At 48.5% G+C, this 27,082-nt stretch overlaps 1 protein-coding gene across 2 annotated transcripts in view; it reads left to right on the top strand.

Annotated features, from left to right (window-relative positions):
• Nucleotides 1-27,082, top strand: part of LOC144818695 (coronin-2A-like) — a 993,991-nt gene that overhangs the window by 821,177 nt on the left and 145,732 nt on the right. For both annotated transcript variants that reach the window (XM_078676349.1, XM_078676350.1), the window contains one exon: nt 11,744-11,834. In XM_078676349.1, the coding sequence (XP_078532475.1) occupies nt 11,744-11,834 (91 nt within the window). The remainder of the gene's footprint in view (nt 1-11,743; nt 11,835-27,082) is intronic.

A 27,082-nucleotide genomic window follows, 5' to 3' on the forward strand; every position in this document is an offset into this window, starting at 1 on the left:
CCGTGACCAATCAATCAATCAATCATATCATTTGTAAAGCGCACTACTCACCTGTGAGGATCTCAAGGTGCTGGGGTGGGGAATGCTGCTACTGCTCGAAAAGCCAGGTTTTGAGGAGTTTCCTGAAGGTCAGCAGGTCTTGGGTCTGCCGTATGTGGATGGGGAGGGTGTTCCAGGTCTTGGCGGCGAGGTGGGAGAACGATCTGCCGCCGGAGGTCGCTCTTCAGAAGTGGGGTACTGTGGCGAGGGCGAGGTCGGCGGAGTGGAGCTGCCAGGTGGGGGTGTAGAAGCTGAGTCGTCTGTTGAGGTACGTTGGTCCGGTGTTGTGGAGTGCCTTGTGTGCGTGGGTGAGGAGCTTGAAGGTTATCCTCCTGTTGACCAGGAGCCAGTGCAGGTCTCTCAGGTGGGGTGTGATGTGGCTGCGGCGGGGGATGTCGAGGATCAAGCGTCCAGAGGCATTCTGGATGCGTTGGATACGTCTCAGGAGTTTGGCCTAGGCTCCTGCATAGAGGGTGTTTCCGTAGTCCAACCTGCTGCTGACGAGGGCCTGGGTGACTGTTCTTCTAGTTTCAGTGGGAATCCACTTGTAGATCCTGCGGAGCTTGCGGAGGGTGTTGAAGCAGAAGGAGTAGACAGCATTGACCTGTTTAGTCATGGAGAGGGTGGAGTCGAGGATGACCCCTAGATTTCGTGCTTGGTCGGTGGGTGTTGAGGCGGTTCCCAGTGCGGTCGGCCGCCAGGAGTTGTCCCAGGCCAAAGGGATGGATCCGAGGATGAGGATCTCAGTCTTGCCCGAGTTCAGCTTCAGTCGGCTGTTCTTCATCCATTCAGCGACAGCCTTCATTCCTTCGTGAAGGTTGGTTTCGGCGGTGTGGGGGTCCTTGGTGAGGGAGAGAATCAGCTGGGTGTGTCATCGGCGTAGGAGATGATGTTGAGGTTGTGCTGACGGGCGACGTGGGCGAGCGGTGCCATGTAGATGTTAAATAGGGATGAGCCCTGGGGTACGCCGCAGATGATCTCGGTGGCTTCGGAGCGATGGGGGAAAGGCGGACGCTCTGTGTTCTGCCGGAGAGGAAGGAGGTGCTCCAGTCCAGGGCATTCCAGCATTGTGGAGGCGTGTTCATGGTGTGTGGTGGCAGACCGTGTCGAAGCGGATGACAGGTCCAGGTGCATGAGGGTCGCCGTTTCTCCGTTGTCCAGCTGGTACTTGATGTCATCGGTGACGGGGATGAGGGCAGTCTCGGTGCTGTGGTTGCTGCGGAACCCGGACTGGGAAGGGTCCAGGATGTTGTTCTCCTCGAGGTAGCGGGTCAGTTGTTTGTTGACGGTCTTCTCGGTGACCTTTGCCGGGAACGGGAGCAGGGAGATGTGCCGGAAGTTCTTGAGGTCCTTGGGGTCAGCCTTGGGTTTCTTCAGTAAGGCGTTGGAATCAACGTGCTTCCAGCTCTCCGGGAAGGTTGCTGTCTCGAAGGAGGTGTTGATGACTTTCCGGAGATGGGGTGCGATGGCTGTGCTGGCTTTGTTGAAGATGTGGTGTGGGCATGGGTCTCACGGAGATCCTGAGTGGATGATGTTCATGATCTTGATGTGTTGTGTTTCTATCTAGGACCCTAATTCGATATTCCCGATTTATGCCCTTATACGGTTATAATAACTAATATCCTTATAAAGGCATAAGAATCATATCCATATTTAGTAATAGCCCATGCAGTCCAAATACGGCAAGGCTACTCCCCTAGACTCCTAGAAAGTACAACGCGTTCTTTAAACAAACCAAACCTCCAGCAGCCCGGGAAATCCCCCTGCTCTTGTTTTGATTTGCACAAGAACTCCTAGAGTCAGAAAGAACTGTTAGTTCTTGGTGACGTCTTATGTTCAACCTTACGTCAAACCCGGCACCTTTCAGGTATAAATATACCAACGTTGCCTTAAGCAAACACACGGTGGTGTGGAGCAGAACAGCTACTACTTGCCCGGAAGCCCAGCTGATGCGAGGAGAAAATCCAGCTCCGGTGTTTCCAGTCACCCTTGCGGGTCACTGGGAGATCGAGTCCTGAGAGGGAGATACATGCCCTCCTACATTCTATTACCAAGGTACGGAGCTGACTATATCCTTAAGAGAATTCTTGATTCAGATTCCTTGGCAAAAACCAACTTAACTTAAAACTGCTACTTATTTACTCCTTCCCACGTATTAGGCTTAGGTCAGGTACACCGGGGTAGGCGTAGATTAGAAGCACCAGTTGAGTGTTGGAGCTGGGGTTGGAGAGTTCCTTCATGATCTTGAAGAGCTCTTTGCTGTTGTGCACGTTGTGTCTAGGCGGTCTTTGAAGGAGACCCTTTTGGCGGATCTGAAGAGGTGATTGACCCGGTCACTCCACTACCGCATGGCCCCCGTGTGCCCGGATTCTGCTGCCGCTGCCTTGTTGGCCCTCTTGCTGCCGCCTCTCCTTAGGGCCCCTGCTCTCCAGGCTTGCCCTCGCTCTCCAGGCTTGCCCAGGCTTGCCCTGATCTCCAGGTTTGTCCAGGCTTGCCCTCGCTCTCCCCCCTCCGCTTTCCCGCTCTTTCCCCCCTCTGCTCCCCGCCGCTGCTCTCCTGTAGCCCTGCCCCCTCTCCTGTCTCCCGCTCCCCATTCGCCACCCTGCTCCCGCCTCCCAGCTGCTCCTCCCTCCCACTTCCCATATTGCACGCCGAAGGCACGCCAAAGGCAAGCCCGTCTACGCCCGTCCATGCCTGGACCGCGCCCAGCGCCAGGAACCCTGGTCCTCAACGATGCCAGCCCACCCGACGGACCTACGACACCGCCACCCTCCACGCACTCAACGCCGGCCGGAACCCAGCCTGCTACCGAGCCACCCTGAAACGCACCCACGGACCCTTCACCTGCCAAGCATGCCAATTCACCTGCCTCCGAACCTGCCCCGCACCGCCAAGGCGAGCACCAGCAACAACCACCTCAAGTGCATCTTGCTCAACACCCACTCCGTCCACAGGCACGCTGTCGAACTCTGGAACCTCCTCGACACAACATCACCAGACGTCGCCTTCCTCACAATAACCTGGATGAACGCCTCCTCAGCCCCCGACATCGCCATAGCCATCCCGGATGGCTACAAGTTCACCCGGAGGGACCGCGTCAACCAAACCGGAGGAGGCATCGCCATCGTCGACAGAAACACCATCCGCATCACGACCAACTCCGACGACACCCTCACCGCCGCCGAGCACCTTCACTTCCAGATACACACTGACCCCAAGACCACCCTCAGAGGCACTCTCATCTACAGACCCCGGGACCACGCAGACAATTCAGCGAAGCCATCGCAGACTTCATCAGTCCACACGCCCTCACCTCATCAGACTACATTCTCCTAGGGGACCTCAACTTCCACCTAGAGAACAACGAGGACTGCAACACCTCCGCCCTGCTGGACAACCTCACCAACCTCGGACTCAAGCAACTGGTGAACACCCCCACCCACTACGCCGGCCACACGCTTGACCCCGTCTTCTCCTCCTTGAAGCACATCTCCTTCAGCCACTCCTCCGGACTACACTGGACAGATCACAGCTGCGTCCACTTCAACTTCAGGAGAACCACGACCCACCACCACCCGAAGCAGGTCCCCCGCAGAAACTGGAGCAAGATCACCGCCGACCAGCTCACCACTGCCCTCAGCCAGAATCCACCCACCAACACGACGGACCCCAGCGAAGCAGCCCACAACCTCAGACAGTGGCTAACCACCTGCGCCGACGACCACGCACCACTGAAGAACCCTCCCAGCAGATCCGGCTGCAGGAAAGCCTCGTGGTTCACCAACGACCCCAAAAACTCCCAAGAAAACCTGCCGCACCCTCGAGAAAGCCTGGCGCCATGACCAGACAACAGAAAACATGACAGCCCTCAAGAACGCCACCCGTAAACACCACCAGCTGATCCGCAGCACCAAAAGGACAACATTCAAAGAACGACTGGACAACAACACCCAAAACAGCAAGGAACTCTTCAGTATCGTTAAAGAGCTCTCCAACCCCAGCGCCTGCAACAATGATATCACACCCTCGCAAGACCTCTGCGACTCACTCGCCTCGTTCTTCCACCGCAAGATCGCCAACATACACAACAGCTTCGGCGCACAGACCACGCACCCAACCACCGAACCAACGCCCCCCACCACCACCCTCTGCACCTGGACCCCTGTCAGCACCGAAGACACCACCCGCCTGATGAACACCATCCACTCCGGCTCCCCAACCGACCCCTGCCCACACCACTTCTTCAACAAAGCTGACTCCATCATCGCACCCCAGCTCCGGAACATCATCAACAGCTCCTTCGTATCCGCCACATTCCCGGAGAGTTGGAAACATGCCGAGCTGAGCGCCCTCCTGAAGAAATTCACCACGGACCCCACGGACCTCAAGAACTTCCGCCCCATCTCGCTCCTCCACCTTTTCTACAAAAGTCAACAAGAAGACCGTCAACAGACAACTCTCCGCCTTCCTATAGACCAACGGATCCCTCAACCCATCACAGTCCGGTTTCCGAGCAAACCACAGCACCGAGACCGCTCTCATCACAGCTACCGACAACATCAGATCCCTGCTCGACAACGGGGAAACTGCTGCCCTCATCCTCCTAGACCTCTCAGCAGCCTTCGACACCGTATGCCACCGCACCCTGATCCAGCGCCTCAGCAACACCAGAATCCAAGGAGCGGCCCTGGAGTGGATCATCTCGTTCCTCGCCGGAAGAACACAGAGAGTCCGCCTGCCCCCGTTCCGATCCGTGGCCACCGAAGTCATCTGCGGCATCCCCCAAGGATCCTCACTCAGCCCCACCCTCTTCAACGTCTACATGAGCCCTCTCGCTGCCATCACACGCGAACACAACCTTAACATCATCTCCTACGCCGACGACACCCAGCTGATCCTCTCCCTCACCAACGACCCCGCCATCGCCAAAGCCAGCCTCCAGGAAGGAATGAAAGACGTCACGGAATGGATGAAGATCAGCCGTCTGAAACTGAACTCAGACAAGACGGAAGTCCTCATCCTCGGACCATCCCCTTCCGCCTGGGACGACTCCTGGTGGCCCCCTGCACTGGGCACCACACCCAAGCCAACGGACCTTGCACGCAACCATGGGCTTCATCCTGGACTCCTCCCTCACGATGACCAAGCAAGTCAACGACGTCTCATCTTCCTGCTTCAACACCCTGCGCATGCTTCGAAAGATCTTCCGGTGGATCCCCACCGAAACCAGGAAGACAGTCACCCAGGCCCTCGTCACCAGCCGTCTGGACTACGGGAACACCCTCTATGCCGGAACCACAGCCAAAATCCAGAAAAGACTCCAGCGCATACAGAACGCTTCGGCACAACTCATCCTGGACATCCCTCGCCACAGCCACATCTCTGCCCATCTGAAAGACCTGCACTGGCTCCCCGTCACCAAGAGTATCACGTTCAGACTCCTCACCAACGTACACAAGGCTCTCCATGACATGGGCCTGAAATACCTCAACAGCCGCCTCACATTCTACACACCCACCCGCCAGCTCCGATCTGCCAGCCTCGCCCTCGCCTCCGTCCCACGAATCCGCAAATCCACTGCCGGAGGAAGATCCTTCTCCTACCTGGCAGCCAAGACATGGAACTCCCTCCCCACACACCTTCGGATGACCCAGGACCATCTCTCCTTCAGAAAGCAACTCAAGACCTGGCTGTTCGAGCAGTAGCGAATCCCCCCCTCCAAGCGCCTTGAGACCCTAGCGGGTGAGTAGCGCGCTCTACAAATTTGCTGATTGATTGATTGATTGATTGATGGTGTCTACGGTTGGCGTTCTTGTGGGCTGCGTGGCTGTCTGGTGTTTGTTCACGGAGCCAGATCTTCTCCAGCTTTTGGCAGGTTTGCTTGGAGGTCCGGAGGTCTTCAGTGAACCAGCTGGCTTTCTTGTTGGTGTGACTGTTGGAGGGTTTATTGATCGGGGCGAGGGTATTGGCGCAGTCATTGATCCACTGTCTGAGGTTGCGGGTGGTGGTGTTGGGGTCGGTGGGGTCGGCTGGTGGGCTCTGGGCGAGGGTGGTGGTTAGCTGGGCTTCGGTGGCTTTGCTCCAGCAGCGGCGAGGCATCTGTTGGGTGCGGGGGTGCATGGTGGGTTTCTTGAAGGTGAAGTGGATGCAGCGATGGTCGGTCCAGTGGAGTTCGGTAGTGTGGTTGAAGGAGACGTGGGGGTTTGCGGAGAAGATGGGGTCAAGCGTGTGACTGGTGGAGTGGGTAGGTGTTGTGATGAGTTGTCTGAGTCCGAGGTTAGCTAGGTTGTCGATCAGGGTGGTGGAGTTAGTTTTGTTGTTTTTCTCAAGGTGGAAGTTCTGGTCCCCAAGGAGGATGTAGTCCGTGGAGGCAAGGGCATGTGTGCTGACGAAGTCGGTGATGGAGTTGCTGAACTGTGGTCGTGGTCCGGGGGGGTCTGTAGATGAGGGTCCCTCTGAGGGTGGGGTTGGGGTTGGTGTGGATCTTGAAGCGCAGGTGTTCGGCGGTGCTGAGGGTGTCGTCGGTGTTGGTCGAGACTCTGAGAGTGTTCCTGTGGACGATGGCGATTCCTCCTCCTGCTCCGTTGGTGCTGCTCCTGCGGGTGATCTTGTAGCCTTCCGGGACGGCTATGGCTATGTCGGGTGCCGAGGTGGGGTTCAGCCAGGTCTCCGTCAGAAAGGCGACGTCTGGGGAGGTTGAGTCGAGTAGGTCCCAGAGTTCAACAGCGTGTTTGCGTGCGCAGCGGGTGTTGAGAAGGATGCATCTGAGGTGGTTGGGTTCTTTCCTGGTCGGCAGCATGGTGGGGCAGATGCTCGTGAAGCTGCAGTTCCGGCAGGTGAAAGCTCCGTTGGTGCACTTTGGGGCGTCCAGGAAGCAGGTGTGTAATCGTCCGGTGTTGAGTGTGTGGAGGGTTCTGGCATTGTAGCGGTGTCGGACGTCGTGGTGTTCGAGGGGTCCAGGTGTCCTGGCGCTGGGCGCGGTCCAGGCACGGACGAGTGCAGACGGGATTGCCTTAGGCGCGGCCGCTGCGCGGCCTCCATATGAGGGGATGTGGGAGGGAGGAGCAACTGGGAAGCGGGAGCAGGGTGGCAAATGGGATTGCAGGGGGACAGAGCCGCAGGGACGCAGCGGTGGGAAAAACGAGCGGGGACCGCTGGAGAACTGGGCACAGGAAGGAAAAACAAGTTTCGGCAAGAAAATAAGTACAGGCACAGAGGAATAAAAACAAGTCTGGGCAAGAAAGCAAGTACAGGCACAGAGGAATAAAAAAAAGTCTGGCAAGAAAGCAAGTTAAGTCTAGAAATAACTCCCTTTGGGGTATTATATTAGCATACCAAACATACATTCACAACACACACACCTCTCAAACAACCACGGGTCCGTTTATCAGTTGCCAGTAAGTCAATACTTAATCCAATTTTTTTTTTAAATATAGACGTTTTAATTTTTTTAAGTTGGTTCACGAAGTTATATATATATAAAACACCTATTCACATTAGGAATAATGCATCATAATGCATATTAAAAACACATCAAATTAAAAAATATAATAAAATATATTTTGCAACAATTTCAGAAAATCCAAGTTCATAAAAGCAAAACCACAGTAGTATACACCAGTGGATTCAACACTGCATCTTTTTTTACGAATACTGCAATATTGTAACATGAAAGACATTATAAAACATGAACCAACCCTCTGATATTATCCTATATTATTTCATTATTTTTACATAATATTATAACAGCCCTAAATAAATGTAAAAAAATCATAAATTAACACCAATCATTGAGTTGCTGGCACTGTACATTTTTAAAGATCCTACATACATCCGGCTAATGGAATCCAATTAACATGAAACCATCTTGCTCACTCAACATTATTCACAATAAACCTTTCACTCACTAGGTAAAAACAAACAAATTATGTAAGATGGGCTAGTTACACTCCATCCTGACTGCCTGCAGACCCTGTGTACAAGACATGCATAACCATGCACCTATTTATCTAAAGTGTGCTAGTTTTGGTGAGTAGAATCTATTCAGTTCAGCTAAGGATGCTTCCTCAGCATTCCATGGTGGAAGTTCAAAAAGACCAGTTTATGGCTACATGCTCTTTGATTCATAATATTCTTCTCACTCACTAAATCAAAACAAACTAGGCGAGATAGGCTAGTTACACTCCATCCTGACTCCTTGCAGAACCTGCATACAGGACATGTATATCCATGCACCTATTTATCAAAAGTGTGCTAGTTTTGGTGAGTAGAATCTGTTGAGTTCAGCTAAGGATGCTACCTTATCGTTACATGGTGGAAGTACAAGTACACCTGTATTATGGCTACTGGCTCATTAACCAGTAAACTTGCACAATGACATCTCATCAAAGATCAATCATTAGTATAAAACCATTTTTACACTGGCAGAAAGGTCCTGAGGATGCAGGGATGATATATAAATACCCACCAGACTATCACTCAATCCATATATCATCTATGAAAAATCTGTTGAATAAGAATTTCTCCTTCCAAAGTTCGATAAAATCAGGCCACAGCCAGCACAAATCAATATGATTAAATTCGCAAGTCCAGTCTCTATACATCTTAAAATAAAAAAGCCTCAGTCAGTACATTATTTTTAAGATTTAGTTTGCTGTTTCTCAATTATCTAAATTAGCTAATTTAGATAATTGAGAAACAGCAAACTAAATCTTAAAAATGTAATCACGTCCAAACAGCATCAAGGGCAGTGACAAAGAGGCCGTCAGGTGGGCGGGGAGAGGTACTTATACCTCATCCCACGCCCACCCCCTACCGGAAGTGACGCTGTGCGCGGACCCCTAGCCGGTCCCACAACACTGGACTGTCTTGTGTGCCCTCATGTGGCACTAAGGTGGCCGCCCTCTTATGAGGGTCCCCTTCGTGTACCACGGGCAGCCAACAAAGGCCGAATTTGAGGGGTCATCAGGCCTCCTTTTGTTGGAGTCTCTTGGCTGGGAGCAGTCAGGAGCCTCACACCTGATGCAATGAAGCGGAGCGAAAACAAAGGCGGACACCTTGTAAGCACTTCACACATACTTAAGAGAGGCAGCTTTTCAATTTGTTCAGACCCTGCTTAGGAGATATGCATGCACTGTAAGAATATCAGATGTGTTGGTCTTGCCCAGTATTTACTACAAAACAAATTGCATTTATATAGAGCTTACTTACCTTACCTGAATAGGCGTTGAAATAATTTAAGTACCACATATTTTTTTCTTGCAGAGCCCTACTCATTTCAATGAAAGGTGTTAGGACGCCTAACATCAACACGTGCATATTACATGTACAATAAATGATATAAGTTTGTGAATGAATGTACAGGATGTGCTACATAAAACTGGGGGATTGCAAGGTGTAGCAGTCACATATCATCTTTCATAGCTCACTGTTGTGTGTTAAGCTTTATTGTTCAATTACTTAAAATCTTTACAATATACTATTTTTACAAAAAAACTTCCAAAGAAAAGAAGAAAAGAAAAAGAAAAGAAGTAAAAAAGAAAAAAAGTTAAAATCTCAGGCAAACTTGCTACGAACTGTAGAGAAGTTTAAAACATTAAAAACGATTATCAAAAAATGGCAGTAAAGTGCAAGTACATAAAACTTTGTGGAGAGTATTATTATAGTCTCTCTTGCTTGAAGCCCGGCTGGTTTTGTTTTAGTGACTCAGTTTTCTGTGACAAGGCTGCCCGGATTGCTTCTATGAATGTCCCTAGCCGTGCGGCTATTTGGGTGTTTTAGCAGAAAAGCACAGGTCTGAGACTTCTCTACATCGTACTAGGGCATGAGACCTGCAGATGGGAACAACCAGCTGGTGCCGCTCGCTAGCCAGTTTAGGACAGCAGCACAGCAAGTGGAGCCAGGATTCCCGGTGATAGCTGCAAAGACGACATGCTGCTAAATTGTCCTTCCGGGCCCAGGCTTGGTTAAAATCCACGATAGGCAGTGCAAGCAGTCTCATATAGGCGATTTTTTTCCGGACCTGGACTGTCAGTGCTTGCTCAAAATATTGCTGTGGTTTGCCCACTATGTAGGAGGCGTCCAGTGCAGAGAGATTGGGATGATGGTGTAAACTTTCCAGATCTCTTTCGTAGGATATTTTCTTTACCTGTGTGTTCACTGTTCTTTTCCATGCGGTTACCGGAATGTTTAAATTGTGCACGTTTTGAGCATCTATTTCTAGCATATCTATGGTCTCTGCCAGCTGAACCTGCCATGGAGATCGACCTTCTTCAAAGATAGTTTTAATTAGCCTTTTCAGAGAGTTTTCTGGAGCTCGCAGGGTGTTGATGTAATATTTTAGAGTATCCCCTAGGCAACTGATGTCTGGACAGGTGAGACCCAGCTCCAACCTTACTCTTGCTTAACTTATCTTTCATAGCTCACTGTTATATTATCCTCGCAATGCGCTCAAACGTACACATGATAGGCCTGCTAATTGGGGTCAGTCCCTCCGCTTCTTTGTTTTTGGACTTGTGCCCTGGTTATAGCTAGAGGTCGAGCCAAACCATGTTTGCGCTACTGCTCACAGAGATTATTTGACTTGTTTTCGAATTTCAGGTTTTTACACCTTAACATGGGCAGGGTAGGGTATACCTTAGGAAGAGTGGAGGCTGGAGAGAAGAGGGAGAACGTGTTCATACAGCAACATCTAAAATATTTAGGAAAATCGGAGAGGAGAAATAGGAGGAGGGAAAATGAATAACCATATTGCAGTTTACTAAGAATTTAAACGTTTCAGTTGACATCGGTCTTATAAAATGAACCTTTGTGCTGACCACGGTTCTGATTATTAAAACCTTGGTGCTAATTCATTTCAAGTGGAAAGTCTCAAACAGGCATTTCATTAAAATGCACTAATTACACATGTACTGTTTGCCCACGTGCAAATGTCTTAATCTGTGCTATTCACCTGCAGGGTTTCTGAAGGTAAATCCTGGTAGGAATCTTGTTGGCAAATAGTACCAAAGACCTGCCCACCCTGGGCTTTCACGGGTGTTAAAATGTGAACGCCGTTTGAAAGCCTCTGCTCGTTCCTTGCTGGTCGTGAGTCGTCTTGGGAAAAAGAGCTGTGTGTTCTTTCACTTGGCAGTCACAGAAAGAAGAAAAGGAAACAGGCGCCCTCAGGGAAACCGCGTCTGGTGTGATCTTGGTCTTTGAATGAACAGCAAAATGTTACGAGATAAGATTACGGGGAGGAGAGCGAGCAGGGCCTGCCGGGCCGAGGCTACGGGAACCCAGTGGTAGTGATTTGGTCATGTATAAGGGTTCATTTGTTAGGATGTGTTCGTGCATTCTACAGTGTTTGTTTCATGGTTTGTTGTGCACAGTGCAAATCCTTATAGAGGGGTGTTAACTGTTATGTATTTTGAGTTGGGAGGGTTTAATCACATTTGTAACAGGGACTTGCATATGAAGGGGCTTTTTAAGTCTTTTGCATTCTCACTGAGCCCGAATAATGGTATTTATAAGCAGCAGCCTCAGGTGCTTGGTAGCAAGTGTGATCTTGTACAGGTTGCTCACTACGGAAGCCTAGATGTTAGTTTCTATAGGAACGTGTCTAGCAGCAACAATGGATAGGAATTGCAGAGGAAACAATCTAGAATAAGCAGGAGTGTGCAATGTATATTGTCTCCTAATTCTATGTTGCTGTTGTCTTTTGCAGTCTGATTCGTACCAGGACGACATATATCCGCTCACACCTGGAGGCCTTCCAGCACTGACCGCAAAAGAGTGGCTTAGTGGAATCAATAAAGGTCAGGCAGAACTTTTCATGATCTTTATTTATTTTCAGTTGGCTCAGTGGAAGAATATACATTTAAGGGCAATAAGACACTCAACATTTTTTATTTCTAATGTATTCAGCTTTGGGATCTGGAAAAAGTAACACAGCTAGAAAAATGCCCTTAATTCACAAGAAACTCTTGAAGTATCTTTCAGCATAAGTTTCAGATACTCTGGCTATTAAGGGAGCTAACATTACTCACAGTATCACTTGACGTAGTCACAATTTTAACTCTCCCCACCCTGTTCTTACTACCCGCCATAGTTCTCTTTTTCTGACTGCTGGCTTTAACCACATTTTAATCTCTATTGTGACCTGCAAACATTTTGTCAGAATGTCTTTAAGTTTTGGTTCTGAGGTTTTGTCTCACTCTCAACTGTGACTCTTTTCCCCTTTGAGTAAAGTTTCTATGACAGTTCAGTTCTTTTCCTATGCTTACCAGTCATTTCTTGCTTGAACTATTTATTTATTTTTAACGTTTTTGCCAGTACTTTAAACATTTCTCATAACATTATTGTTTTTGGATCACATCATTAAGTGAAGCCAGTTTAACCTCTTCAGGGTTTGCAGGTAAAACATTTTATACTAGATGAACATAACAAATGCATCTACTGTTTCTCATCCGCCCAACTTCTAGACAAGAAATACTGCATTGTTATGATTTTATTTCTGACACTCGTCTTTCCCTCGGACTTCTCACTTAAAGTGAAATGACAGGATATCAAGAAAAAAACCTTAGTCCCTTCCTCTGTTTAATGTTAGGGGTGTGCAAAGCATTCATCTAGCCATTAGTCCGTAAAGGTTTCTGACTTCATATGACTTTGCGTGATAGGAAGTTTTAAGGCCTGGCCCGTCTGCGGAAGTGACAATGTCTTGCTGCAGGATGATGTTTAGATTGAATGTACTGCGGAAGAAAATTGGGCAGTGACTCTGCAATCCTCCCATTCTGAGGTGTATGAGGTGCCAAGGAGGGGACAAGGGTTGGTGTGGTGCACAGAGGCATGGGATGGTGCAGGGAATTGCAGTGGTCCTGAAAGGGGATGATGTGTAAAGCTTGGCACTGCATGACAGCAGAAAATGCAGGGAGCGTTGGCTAGGATGCTCCAGATCCTGACTTCATCTGGAACGGGTCTCAGGGCACGAGATAGTTGCCTGAGAGCGCTTGTCCATCCATGATCGTTTACGGCTGTGGGACTCATTTCCGATTGCTGCAAAAGGTACCCTTTTCATTAAAAAAAAATATGAGCTTTAAACTCGGCAAAGCTGACAGTTTTAAAAAGTGCAAAGTTCCCAGTCAGTAGATTTTTCAACTCTGCAAACCCATACTTCAAAGTACTCTGCCCCTGGCTTGCCATGAAATGATTAAGATATTTGATGTGAGTAATTTGACAAGCATGAATCAGGGTCCTCAGCTGGGTGCCCTTGGATTGTAATCATTTGACATGAAAGGTCTTTTTGATGCCAAGTAAATCGTCATTGCTGTAGACCTACTAGAGCTAAGGTATTCAGCATTAACGTCTACTCTCAATGCGCCCTCACAAGTAACAACCCATTCTTCCAGTCTAATTTTTCAAATATAAGATTTGTAAGGCAACCTTGAAATAAAATCATTGAACCTTGAAGATACACAAATTTGAAAAGTCAAGAAATACTATAGCACTGTATATGCCAATGAGTACAATCTCCTGGTCAGAAGAGCTTCTCCACCCATTGATAATGTATCTCTCATTGTTTTGAAATGGTGGACTGCTTATATGTTCTGCATTTCCTAATTAAAATGTCTCTTTCCTGTCATTGCTAGGCCACAGAATACATATAAGGTCCATGCCACTGATCTCCACGTGTAGAGTGCAATATACCTTCAGAGGACAACATGGCACTAACAAACAATCAATACAAAGTATTTTAAAACTAACAAGTATTTGATATCCTAAACCTTGAAATAAAAGGGTGACCCGTCACAAGGACGCTTCGTTGGGACATACTTTCTCTGGTTGCTAGATGCTGAGGCTACTAGCCACTGGGGGGCAGAATAAGGACTACAAGGCCCATAATTCTGTGGGTCTAGGTGGCATGAGCTGACCCTTCATAAGAATGCTTCACAATCACTGCGCAGGACATGCCCAGGCGAACACTTGGTGAAGAGCGAGACTGTCTGAGCACATCTGCACCTTCACAAGGCTGGGCTGTGCCACCCCTCTTTCGCGTACATTATTCTTCTACCATCAGCTCTGGACACGTGTAAGACAACAAATTCGACATGCGTGCCAGCCAAGGGGTCAATAATTGCTAAATTTCTTGAAGATTCATTTGGAATGATACCTAAGGAGATAGAGTTGGCTGAGAGAATACTCTCATTTGAAGGGGAGAATTATTCTCTGCCACCTCCGATCTCCCTCATGGTCTCTGTCATCGCTGACATAACAAACCTTGCCATAAAATGTTGAGCAGAAAGGGTTATAGCATGTTTCAGCCTCTACCTTAGGGTCTCCATGACCCACCCTGTATCCAAGCGTCAATAGGCAGGATCTGTTTAGCCCAATTTCATCACAATCTTCTTTGAGCAGGGAGCTTAGCCTAGACCAAAAGTCGTTCACCAAAGTGTTTTTGCTTCCTTTACTATCACAGCTGGCCAAGATTGAATCAAGATTATGTGAATTTGGGAAAATGGTGGCTCCCCTTACAGACAATTATTTACCTGGCTTAGGGGTTTCTGCTGCAACATGTCAGGAAGACAACCACCCCCCACTAGTTTACCATCTGTGGTGATAACACTTTTTTCAATCCCTCTTAATGTGAATGCTACGGTTGCAAATGCTGCTGTCTCTACCAATCCGCAACCTAGGTGACTTTTTACTTCTATGTCAGAGCAGATTATTTCTTTCACGTGTCAGCCGAGTACAAGCTTAAGCCTTGGTAGGTTACTGGTATTCAGCCTTCCTACCGAAGTTCATCCCTATGTGCTCATCTTGGAAAATGGCCCAGCTCTGATTGTTGGGTCATCTGAAAATCGGATCAATTAAAACTCAAAATTGTCCATTGGCTGACAAGGAACTTGAACTTTAATGTCTATGAATCCAGCCAAATATTGATCACCAATAGAGTTTCTTGAGTAGGTCTTTCTAGGGAATCTCTGGACAGTAAATCTGTGGTGCCTAACTTTGGGAGGCCAACCTTTGTTAGCACTTTATTAGCCATTTACAGGTTTCCCTCGAAGAACAATACTTGCATTGAATCTACCACCTGGCTATTTCTGCAAGCTTCCCCGTAACCCTTTTCAAGTAAAATATGGTCATATCTCTAGGGAGCGGGTTGGTTCTGCCAAGCCTGTCATTGAGACATGTAATAGATTCTCCCCTGTGAGAAGTTGGCCTGGTATATGATGTTCACTACTCTAGTGAGCACCTTGCGCCAGTCCAAACAACCCTTATGGTGATGGTTGTAAAGTCAACCTTATATACCAGCTATCCTAGTGGTAGCATGGACAAAGCAGTCTTAGGCTAATACTTCAGAGAACATGTGAAGCCAATTGTTTTACCAATTATAATCCCTTGAATACCAAATGAAAAGACACCACACAAGGTATATATCAAATATATATGTATTTATTACTAACACAACCCCTCGGCACTCTTTATGAGGTCAGAGTTCGAGATACAGCACAGTTACTCAATAAGCATACTATAAGTTGCACAAATACAATTCTGCCCAAGGGGCTTCACGAACTATAGACTAAAGAAGTGGTATAAGAACCACTTCAGGAATGGTGAGTAGGCCTAGTGCCTAGGAAATCACTGGAGCTACGCTGATCAACCAAAGGAATGGAAGTAAGAGACCCACAGGAGGCGTGTGCAGTGTCTAAACACACACGTGAGTTACCATAGAGAATCAATGGGAACGTAAAAGTTACAAAGTAGTGGATTTCGGACACTTCCGGGTGGACTACGGGAAAACCCTGTTAATCTAGGACACTTGGATAGTTGTTACCCACGGGAGCACCAGAGTACTCAAGTTACCTCACCCAGGGAAGCCGGGTGCATAGGTGTTCTTTCGTGTCGGGTTTCATCGATCAATCCTATGGAGAGCTGCAAGAAGATGATGCAAGCGACCAGGAGGAAGATGTCCGGATGGATCCAAGGGTGGATCGGAGTAGTGAAGAACCTGGAAGCAGAGGGAACAGAGTCGGGAAGGAACCAGGAAGGAACCAGGCGATGTCGAGATCAGGTGAGGATGTGAAGCTTGTCTCTGCAGCCACGTTGACCAAGAGGCATGAACGATGACCAGGAGCTGGATACAGACTGTCCCATAAAAGATCTCACTGTTGGTGGTGTCGGAATCCGGATTGGAACCAACAAGCCTTGGCAAAGGCAACCCATGCAGAAAGGGAAGATCGGCTTCTGTTCAGACCAGCAAGGTCTGGGGAGCTTCCCCTTTACAGGAAAGCAGGAGCAAGCCCAGAGCAACCAGGCAAGTGGTGTTGTTTCAAAAGGAAGTCTTCAGGAGGGCCACTAGCCATAGGACTAGCAACCGCAAAGACGCGTCAAGGAGAAATCCAGGCGCAGGCCCTACGCGGCACTCATGGAGTGTGGAGGGCTGAGCTTCGGTGCACTTACTGCTCGGAGCTGGGGCTTCTCAATTCCCAATGCACAACTTCGAGGATGCCTCAAAAGCTGCACAAGTAGCAAAAAGCAGGTACGGCAGGATGTCCGGTCCCACGTCTCGTGTCCACCACGGGTCTCAGCTTTGCTGTGGATGTGGATCAAAGTCAGAGAAGTTTGGAAGTCCAGAGGCTGTGTCGCTAAGTCTTCGGGATCCGGCTGGAGCGGCAACAAAGCAAACTGGCAAGTTACTGTTGGTGCCTGTTTGCACAGGGTGGTCACTCCTTGACCACAAGGGAGATGTCTTCAGTCTTCCAGTCGATATGGAACATCGAAGGTCCAAGAGTTCATGTCGGAGTTTCTTTCCAGGATAAATCTAAAGTCTCTAGACTCAGCTCCTAGCTTTATACCAAATTAAGGGGCTGGATTACCTGCTAGGTCCCTCCTGTGGGTGGAACCTGGGAAGGGGGTATTTACACCCCTTTGCCTTTGTCCAGTTTCGTGCCAGAGCTGGGGCTAGAGTACCCCAGCAACTGGTTTGAACCGGGCTATGCGTAGAGCACCTTGTGTGCCCCAGGCAGTGTCTCATTTCTTTCAACTCACCCTGCCCCAGACACTGGCAGAGGCGCACCCGCTGATGCTTACTTCATGGACCACAATGCTTTGGGGCAACACGCTGGTAGGACAAGCAGTGTGCGACCAATTGGACTTTTTTTTATATTCAGGCTCCCTTGAGCTGGTGGGGCTGACGAGCCCGGGTTACGCACCTGCGTGCCACGAGCAGTACCGGACCTGAGAATATTTTTTGGCAGCCTACGCAGCACCCCTACATACATGCCTATTCCCTGCTGACGAGAGGTAACAACCTCGAAACACGTGTCCAGGGATGGCCAACGCGACAGTGATTTTTGCTCAAGACTCTGGCAGAGGCGCACTCGCTGATGCTTACTTCATGGACCACAATGCTTTGGGGCAACAGGCTGGTAGGACAAGCAGTGTGCGACCAATTGGACTTTCTTTTATATTCAGGCTCCCTTGAGCTGGTGGGGCTGACGAGCCCGGGTTACGCACCTGCATGCCACGAGCGGTACCGGACCTGAGAATATTTTTTGGCAGCCTACGCAGCACCCCTACATACATGCCTATTCCCTGCTGACGAGAGGTAACAACCTCGAAACACGTGTCCAGGGATGGTCAACGCGACAGTGATTTTTGCTCAAGACTCTGGCAGAGGCGCACCCACTGATGCTTACTTCATGGACCACAATGCTTTGGGGCAACACGCTGGTAGGACAAGCAGTGTGCGACCAATTGGACTTTCTTTTATATTCAGGCTCCCTTGAGCTGGTGGGGCTGACGAGCCCGGGTTACGCACCTGCATGCCACGAGCGGTACCGGACCTGAGAATATTTTTTGGCAGCCTACGCAGCACCCCTACATACATGCCTATTCCCTGCTGACGAGAGGTAACAACCTCGAAACACGTGTCCAGGGATGGTCAACGCGACAGTGATTTTTGCTCAAGACTCTGGCAGAGGCGCACCCACTGATGCTTACTTCATGGACCACAATGCTTTGGGGCAACACGCTGGTAGGACAAGCAGTGTGCGACCAATTGGACTTTCTTTTATATTCAGGCTCCCTTGAGCTGGTGGGGCTGACGAGCCCGGGTTACGCACCTGCGTGCCACGAGCGGTACCGAACCTGAGAATATTTTTTGGCAGCCTACGCAGCACCCCTACATACATGCCTATTCCCTGCTGACGAGAGTTAACAACCTCGAAACACGTGTCCAGGGATGGCCAACGCGACAGTGATTTTTGCTCAAGACTCTGGCAGAGGCGCACCCGCTGATGCTTACTTCATGGACCACAATGCTTTGGGGCAACACGCTGGTAGGACAAGCAGTGTGCGACCAATTGGACTTTCTTTTATATTCAGGCTCCCTTGAGCTGGTGGGGCTGACGAGCCCGGGTTACGCACCTGTGTGCCACGAGCGGTACCGGACCTGAGAATATTTTTTGGCAGCCTACGCAGCACCCCTACATACATGCCTATTCCCTGCTGACGAGAGGTAACAACCTCGAAACACGTTTTCAGGGATGGCCAACGGGACAGTGATTTTTGCTCAAGACTCTGGCAGAGGCGCACCCGCTGATGCTTACTTCATGGACCACAATGCTTTGGGGCAACACGCTGGTAGGACAAGTAGTGTGCGACCAATTGGACTTTCTTTTATATTCAGGCTCCCTTGAGCTGGTGGGGCTGACGAGCCCGGGTTACGCACCTGCGTGCCACGAGCGGTACCGGACTTGAGAATATTTTTGGGCAGCTTAGGCAGCACCCCTACATACATGCCTATTTCCTGCTGACGAGAGGTAACAACCTCAAAACACGTGTCCAAGGATGGCCAACGCGACAGTGATTTTTGCTCAAGACTCTGGCAGAGGCGCACCTGCTGATGCTTACTTCATGGACCACAATGCTTTGGGGCAACACGCTGGTAGGACAAGCAGTGTGCGACCAATTGGACTTTCTTTTATATTCAGGCTCCCTTGAGCTTGTGTTGCTGACGAGCCCGGGTTACGCACCTGCGTGCAACGAGCGGTACCGTACCTGAGAATATTTTTTGGCAGCCTACGCAGCACCCCTACATACATGCCTATTCCCTGCTGACAAGAGGTAACAACCTCGAAACACGTGTCCAGGGATGGCCAACGCGACAGTGATTTTTGCTCAAGACACTGGCAGAGGCACACCTGCTGATGCTTACTTCATGGACCACAATGCTTTGGGGCAACACGCTGGTAGGACAAGCAGTGTGCGACCAATTGGACTTTCACCCTGCCCCAATACACTAAGTCTGTCTGGGGAGGTGCTAGCACCTCCCAAGGCAGGAAACCTACTGTCCAGGCCTCCCCTGCCGGAGCTTCGTCCAGCAGCAGGAGGTCAGACTCGTGACTGTGGCAGCAGCATCCATTTTGTGATGCTGAGGCTTTGTTTAACTTTAACCGGGTAAAGAAGAACTTACATGTCTTCTCCCTCTAGAAGGGTGGAATGCTACCCCCGCCGCCAGAACTGGCGGGGGAAGTATTCCAAAGCATATGACACCTTACACGACATGTTTCGATAAAGCCAAACCAAACTTAGCAATAACCGCGAGGATTATAATGCACTTAAGAGTATATGGTATGGCTATATCATAGAACAGCTATAAGGACATGGTTCCGAAAGCGGCAGACAGGCTCAGCTCATGCTAGAGTACCATCTCACATAAAACCCAGCACTCTGCCTCCAGGATTGTTAAGGCCTGCCATAGGAGTGACTTAGAGGTATATATGTGTCTATATATAAGGGTAGATATAGGAATACTATATCTAAGCAAGGGGTGATTACACGACCTTGCCCAAGCTGAGTGATGAGCCTGTGGTGTCAGTTTGGCTGGCCAGCCAGGGGTGGCATAATACATGCTGCAGCCCCTGGTAGGCCTTGGATGCACCTATGCCCTGAGTACCTATGGTACACTATGCAGGGGCTCACAAAGGTGACCCAATACCCAATTGGATGTGTACCTAAAGTACATGGTATGAATTTCCAGAGAGAACAGCTGGGCTGTGGGTCTGATTAGCAGTCCCACAGCCACACTAGAGTCGAAAAACCAGTGAATCAGGGCAAAAAGTGGGATTGACCATAGGAAGCAGGCCCTACTCTCCTACACAACCCCTCTCAAATGCAGGGACATTAAACTAACCGTGACCAGTTGAGTCTTCATGTTCTAAGTGGAAATACCAGGAGAGTCCATCTGCATTGCCATGGTCAGTTCCAGGTCTATGTTCCACTGTAAAGTCCATACCCTGTAGGGAAATGGACCACCTGAGTAGTTTGGGATTTTCACCCTTCCTCTGATTTAGCCACAAGAGGGGCTTATGGTCTGTCTGAATCTTGAAGTGAGTACCAAACAGGTATGGCCATGCTTGTTCAGGGCCCAAACCACAGCAAAGGCCTCCCTCTCAATAGCTGACCAACATTTCTCTCTAGGGGTCAGCCTTCTGCTAATAAAAGCAATGGGCTGATCTTGACCATCTATATTCATTTGTGAAAGAACAGCTCCCACACCCAACTCAGAAGCATTTGTTTGGACAATGAATTCTATGGAGTAATCTGGACTTTTCAGAATAGGTGCAGAGCACATGGCCTGCTTCAGGTCATCAAATGCCTTTTGACATCTGACTGTCCACTGAACTTTCTTTGGCATTTTCTTTGAGGTCAAGTCATTAAGTGGTGTCACAATGGACCCATAATTCTTAACAAACTTTCTGTAATAACCAGACAGGCCCAAGAAAGCTATGACCTGTGTCTGGGGGGTTGGAGGAGTCCAGTCCTTTATGGTCTGGATCTTGCTCTCCAGTGGTTCAACCTGACCTTCACCTACAAGGTGGCCCAGGTACACAACCTTACTCTGCCCTATATGGCACTTAGCAGCCTTGATAGTTAGGCCTGCCTTCTGCAGGGCCTCCAAAACCTTCTTTAGGTGGATCAGGTGATCTTCAGCTAGCCTGCTGGCAGGTCAAATGTGCTCAAAAACTTGGCAGAAGCCAATCTGTCAATGAGCTCATCTGCCCTGGGTATTGGATGGGCATCTGTCCTAGTGACAGCATTGAGACCTCTGTAGTCCACACAAAACGTCATCTCTCTCTTACCATCTTGGGTGGGAGGCTTTGGCACAAGGACTACTGGACTGGCCCAGGGGCTCTCTGAGGGCTCAATAACTCCCAACTCCAACATATTTTGGACCTCTGTCCTGATACAGTCCCTGACATGGTCAGGTTGCCTGTAGATTTTAATGTTCACAGGCAGACTGTCACCAGTGTCCACCTCATTGGTGCACCAGTTTGTCTGACTAGGAGTCAAGGAAAACATATGTCTATAGGCCTGTAGAACTTGTCTGCAGTCTTGTTGCTGCTGGTCAGTGAGGCTGTCCGCCAAGGCCACTCCATCAACTGAACCATCATCAGGGTTCTGAGAAGCAGGTCTGGGAGAGGGTCACTCTCCTCCTCCTGTCCCTCATCTGTAGCCATGAGCAAGCCCATGTCTGCCCTGTCAACATATGCCTTCAGCCTGTTGACATGAAGCACCCTGTGGGGGCTCCTGGGAGTTCCAAGGACATCCAAGTAGGTTACCTCTCCCTTTTGCTCAGCAATTGTGTGGGGTCCAGACCATTTGTCTTGGAGGGCTGCTGGGGCCACTGGCTCCAACACCCACACTTTCTGGCCTGGCTGGTACACAGTCAGCACAGCCTTTTGGTCATGCCAGGCTTTTTGAAGTTCCTGGCTAGCCTCAAGGTTTTTAGAAGCCTTTTTCATGTATTCGGCCATCCTGGAGCGGAGACCAAGTACATAGTCCACTATGTGATGCTTAGGCTTTTTGAGAGGTAACTCCCATCCTTCCTTCACAAGACACAGGGGTCCTCTTACAGGGTGCCCAAACAAAAGTTCAAAAGGGCTGTAGCCAACCCCCTTTTGTGGGACCTCTCTATAAGCAAACAAAAGGCAGGGCAGCAAGATATCCCATCTTCGTCTAAGCTTTTCAGGGAGTCCCTTGATCATGCCCTTTAATGTCTTGTTAAACCTTTCAACTAGACCATTGCACTGTTGATGGTAGGGTGTGGTGAACTTATAGTTTACACCACACTCCTTCCACCTAGCAGTCAAATATCCAGACATAAAGTTTGTGTACCTCTGTCTGAGACAATCTCTTTCGGAAAGCCCACTCTTGAGAAAACTCCCAGGAGGGCTCTTGCCACAACAGGTGCTGTTGTGGTCCTTAAGGGAATAGCTTCTGGGTATCTGGTTGCATGATCCACTACAACCAGAATAAACCTGTGCCCAGATGCTGTTTGGGGATCCATTGGACTAACAATGTCAATCCCAACTCTTCCAAAGGGTACCCCCACTACAGGTAGTGGTATAAGGGGGGCCTTTGTGGTGCCACCTGATTTGCCACTGGCTTGGCAGGTGACCCAGGAGCGACAAAACTCCTTGGTATCTTCTGACATGTGTGGCCGATGAAAGTGAGGGACAAGCCTGTCCCAAGTCTTGTTCTGGCCAAGATTTCCTGCTAAGGGAATATCATGGGCTAAGGTAAAAAGGAAGCCCGTAAATGTCAAAGGTATGACCAACCTCCTGGAAGCACCAGGCTTGGGGTCTCTAGCCTCCGAATACAGGAGCCCTTCATCCCAATACACTCTATGGGTACCTGTAGCATTCCCAGCAGCCTCAGCAGCAGCCTGCTGTCTGAGGGGTTCAAGAGAGGGGCAGTCCAGCTGCGCCTGCCTCAGGTCTGCCCATGAAGGTCCCCCTGTCCCACGAAACTCAACCTGAACAGGCTCAAGCTCTTCTAGGACAGTTCCTTCTTGGGTCTCAATATAAGCTTCCTCAGAAGGCTGATCTTCACTCTGAGGCAGGGGGAAGGCACTGCCTTAACCCTACTGCTCTTTCTCTTGGTAGGCAAATGGTCCATAGTTTCAGGATCCAGGGCCTGTTCAGTTTGGCTCTTTTTGGCCTGTGACCTGGTCACAGCAAGGACATGTGCTGATATGCCCAGCATCTCTGCATGAGTCCTATACTCCACTTCAGACCAGACTGAAGATTCTAGATCATTGCCCAATAAACACTCTACAGGGAGGTCTGAACTTACAACAACTCCTTTGAGGCCAGTTACCCCTCCCCAGGAGAAATTAACAACTGCCATACTATGGGTGGTAGTGACATTGCTAGCATTGGTCACTAGGTAATTATCACCTAGTATGATCTGTCCAGGGTCCACAAAGTTAGTCGTCACCATGGTGACACTGGCACATGTGTCCCTGTATGCCTGAGCCACTTTATCATTGGTTAAAGGTGTCTGTCTGTACTTGCCCAGGTTACTGGGGCTCACAGTAGAGGACATAGCCATGTCCACATTGTAGGAAGGTGAATATCTGACTATGGTTACCCCCAAACTTTTTGCCTGGTGTTTAGCTGGTTTTTGACATAGTTGGCCTGGGATCCTGCTATTCAGGGCCCCAGGCTAATTGCTCTCTCCTTAAATTGTTACCCATGTACTTTAGGTGCATAACGAAATTGGAACTGGTTCACCTTATTGGCCCCTGTAACAGTGTACCCAGGTACCCAGGGCATAGGTGCTTCCAAGGCCTACCAGGGGCTGCAGCATGTATTGTGCCACCCCTGGCCTGGCCTCCATAATTGACACAACTGGCTGATCACTCAGCTGGGGTAAGTCGGTGTAACCACCCCTTACTTAGGTGTAGTATGCCTATACCTAACCTAAAATGGACACATATGTTCCTATCAGTCACTCCTATGGAAGGCCTCATCAATCCTGGAGGCAGAGTGCTTGGAAATATGTGGGATGGTGCTCTGGCATGAGCTGAGCCTGTCTGCAGCTTTCGGAACCATGTCCTTTAGCTGTTCCATGATATTGCCATACCATATACTCTTAAGTGCATTATAATCCTCGCGGTTAAATGCTATCTTGGGTTTGGCTTTATCAAAACATGTTGAGTAAGGTGTCATACGAATTGGAATACTACCCCCTCGCCAGTTCTGGCGACGGGGGTAGCATTCCACCCTTCTAGAGGGACACGACATGTACCTAGCCTGAACCCCGGTTAAAGTTAAACAGAGCCTTAGCATCACAAAATGGATGCTGCCACCACAGACACAAGTCTGACCTCCTGCTGCTGGGAGTCCTTCCAGCGAGGGCAGCTTGGACAAAGGGTTTCCTGCCTGGGGAGGTGCTAGCACCACTCCAGACAGGATTTTGTGTATTGGGTAGGACAGGGCTGAAAATAATCAGACATGCCTGGGGCACACAAGGTGTCCCTGTGCATAGGCCAGTTCAAACCGGTGCTGGGGCTTTCCAGCCCCAGTCCTGGCGCGAAACTGGACAAAGGAAAGGGGGTGTAACCACCCCCCTTCCTGGTTCCACCCAGAGGAGGGACCTAGTAGGTGATCCGGCCCCCCTGATTCGAATAAGAGTGGGAGCTGTGTCCTGAGACTTCAGATCATCCTGAATCAACTTGAAATACAGAAGAAGACTGGACTTCGACATTCTGCTGCACAGAAGACGGAAGAGAATCTCCCTTGTGGCCAAGGAGTGACCACCCTGTGAACACAGGCACCAACCAGCAACTCGACGTCTGCTTTGCCGCCGCCTCCCGCCGGAGCCCGAGCCCAGAGCCTGACAAGACCCAGACTCCCAGACTTCTCACAGCCCGATCCACAGTCCCTGCAAAGAAGGGACCCGTGGAGGCACCGAGAGACGTGGGACCGGACATCTTGGAAGACCCCTGAAACGCTGACTGCGCAGCATCAGAGGCACCCTCGACGCTGTGCTTTGGGGTTTGAGAAGCCCCAACCTCGAGCAGCCCTTGCACCGAAGATCAGCCCCCCAGCATCTCCACGATCTGCGTGGGGCCCTTTTGCATCGTGCCACTCGACGCGCCTAACCGTCCACTTGCCACGTGGCTAGTGGCCATCTATTTTTTTTATTTTTTTTTTTTTATTGAGAGTTCATATATAACAATACAATACAGTACAAGAGACATGACATATTTGAGATCCAATTAATACAGTCTAGAAGAAAAGAATAATAAAAACAACAATACAGTTTTTAGTTATAACATTTAAATTATAAAGTGCAAAATTGTGTAAGAGCAACAGGCAATAGACTTTCACTAATATTCAAAAGATTTTGTTAGAGTTAAAAAAATATAGGAACTTTAAATTCCCTTTGAAATTTCTCAGTTAATTTTTCATAGCTAGATTTATAAAGTGCATCGTGCATATACATAACAAACCTAATAAACCAATTTTAAATCCGAATAAATAGTAGCAAGGCAAATTTAAGGATCAAACCCACTCCAAAATTTCTCATATTTTTTCAGAGCCCCTGATCTTAAAGCGTATGTTCTTTCCCTATCCTGGATTCGAAGTAATTTTATCTTCCATGCTTGGAAAGATGGGACAAGGTCTGTTTTCCAGGACTGTAATATAAGGGATTTAGCTAGGAATGACAAATATAAAATTGTATGCAGATGATATTGCCCTTTTTATAGATTCTAAACCCTCTAGTCAACGGAGGATCTTAAAAATCTTCTCTGATTTTCAAAAGCTAGGGGGTTATAAAATTAATGTAAACAAAACGGAAATTATTCTGGTGAACTGCATTATAGACACTTTAGCTCCGGAATTCAGGCGGATATATAATACAAATCCAAAAAGATATCTTGGAATATTTGTATCAGATAGCCTAGACGACCTTTTTGCACTAAATTTTTTACCTTTACTAAAAAAGGTGGGCTCACTTTTAGACCGGTGGAATTTGTTACCCCTGTCTATTATAGGGCATGCATCGCTAATTCGTATGTCGGTATTACCCCTTTTTAATTTCCTTTTTTGTGCAATTCCCTGCGCAATCCAGGCCTCTTATTTTAAAAAAGTAGAAGCGCTGATTTCTTCTTTCCTATGGGCAAAAAAATCTTCCAGACTTGCACTGAGCACTTTGTATTTATCATTTACACAAGGAGGGCTGTCCCTCCCAAATATTAGAGAATATTATTTTGCGTCTTTTGCACATTATAGTCACAGGTTTTCTGTTTTAGATCTCCATGAGTCGGATGATTTTTTTATCAAAAGGATGCTGTTGGAATTGAAAATGTATGACCCAGTGAGAATCACTAAAGATCCAAAAAAAGTACGCTATAAATCCCTGCAGTGGATCTTTAAGGTGAAAACTCAGTTTTTTAAATTCTATGGATTACCTAATTTTAGCAGCAAGACAAATGTAATGAATTTTAGCTTGGGAGACGCTAGATGTATGGACAAATATATATTAACTATTTGGAAGGAGAATGGCTTTGAGAAAATTGAAGACTTCCTCTTGGGCAACAGATGGAAATCCTGGGATGAAATCAATAGTCAGTTAATCCATTCGCACTGCATGCTGAACTGGTACTTCATCAGGATAAATCCAAAACTTAGAGAACTCACTATAGGAAATCTATTCATGAAAGAAAATATTTCCACTATCCTTAACAACAAAACACAAAAGAAAATGAGTATTTGGATTAAAACACTAAGAGAAGGCAAAGATCAGGACCTCTACAGCAAGATTATTGAAAGATGGAAAAAGAGGGAAGATATTACAATTAATCAACAGGTATGGGACAAAATAAATAAGTTTAATAAAACCATTTTTCGAGGAGCAAATTTTAAACGTATGCAATTCTTTAACAAATGGTTGATATATAGAACTCCGTCCTTTTTGCATAATATCTTCCCCCAAGTAGCTGACAAATGTTTCCGATGTGAAGGAAAAGGCACGTGGAAACACATTGTTTGGGAATGCCCCAAAATCCAGGTATTATGGAAGGAAATAGAAAAATATCTCTCAACTGTCCTTAAAACTAACATTGTCCTTGATGAATTGACTTCCGTCCTAGGTTGCTCTCCTATCCACACTCAACACGATGAGTCCCTTTTTATAGCTTCTTTTATAGCTAAATCCCTTATATTACAGTCCTGGAAAACAGGCTAGTGGCCATCTTGGCGACGAAACC

The sequence above is a fragment of the Lissotriton helveticus genome, chromosome 2_1 (assembly GCF_964261635.1).
Source record: "Lissotriton helveticus chromosome 2_1, aLisHel1.1, whole genome shotgun sequence".
NCBI lineage: Eukaryota > Metazoa > Chordata > Amphibia > Caudata > Salamandridae > Lissotriton > Lissotriton helveticus.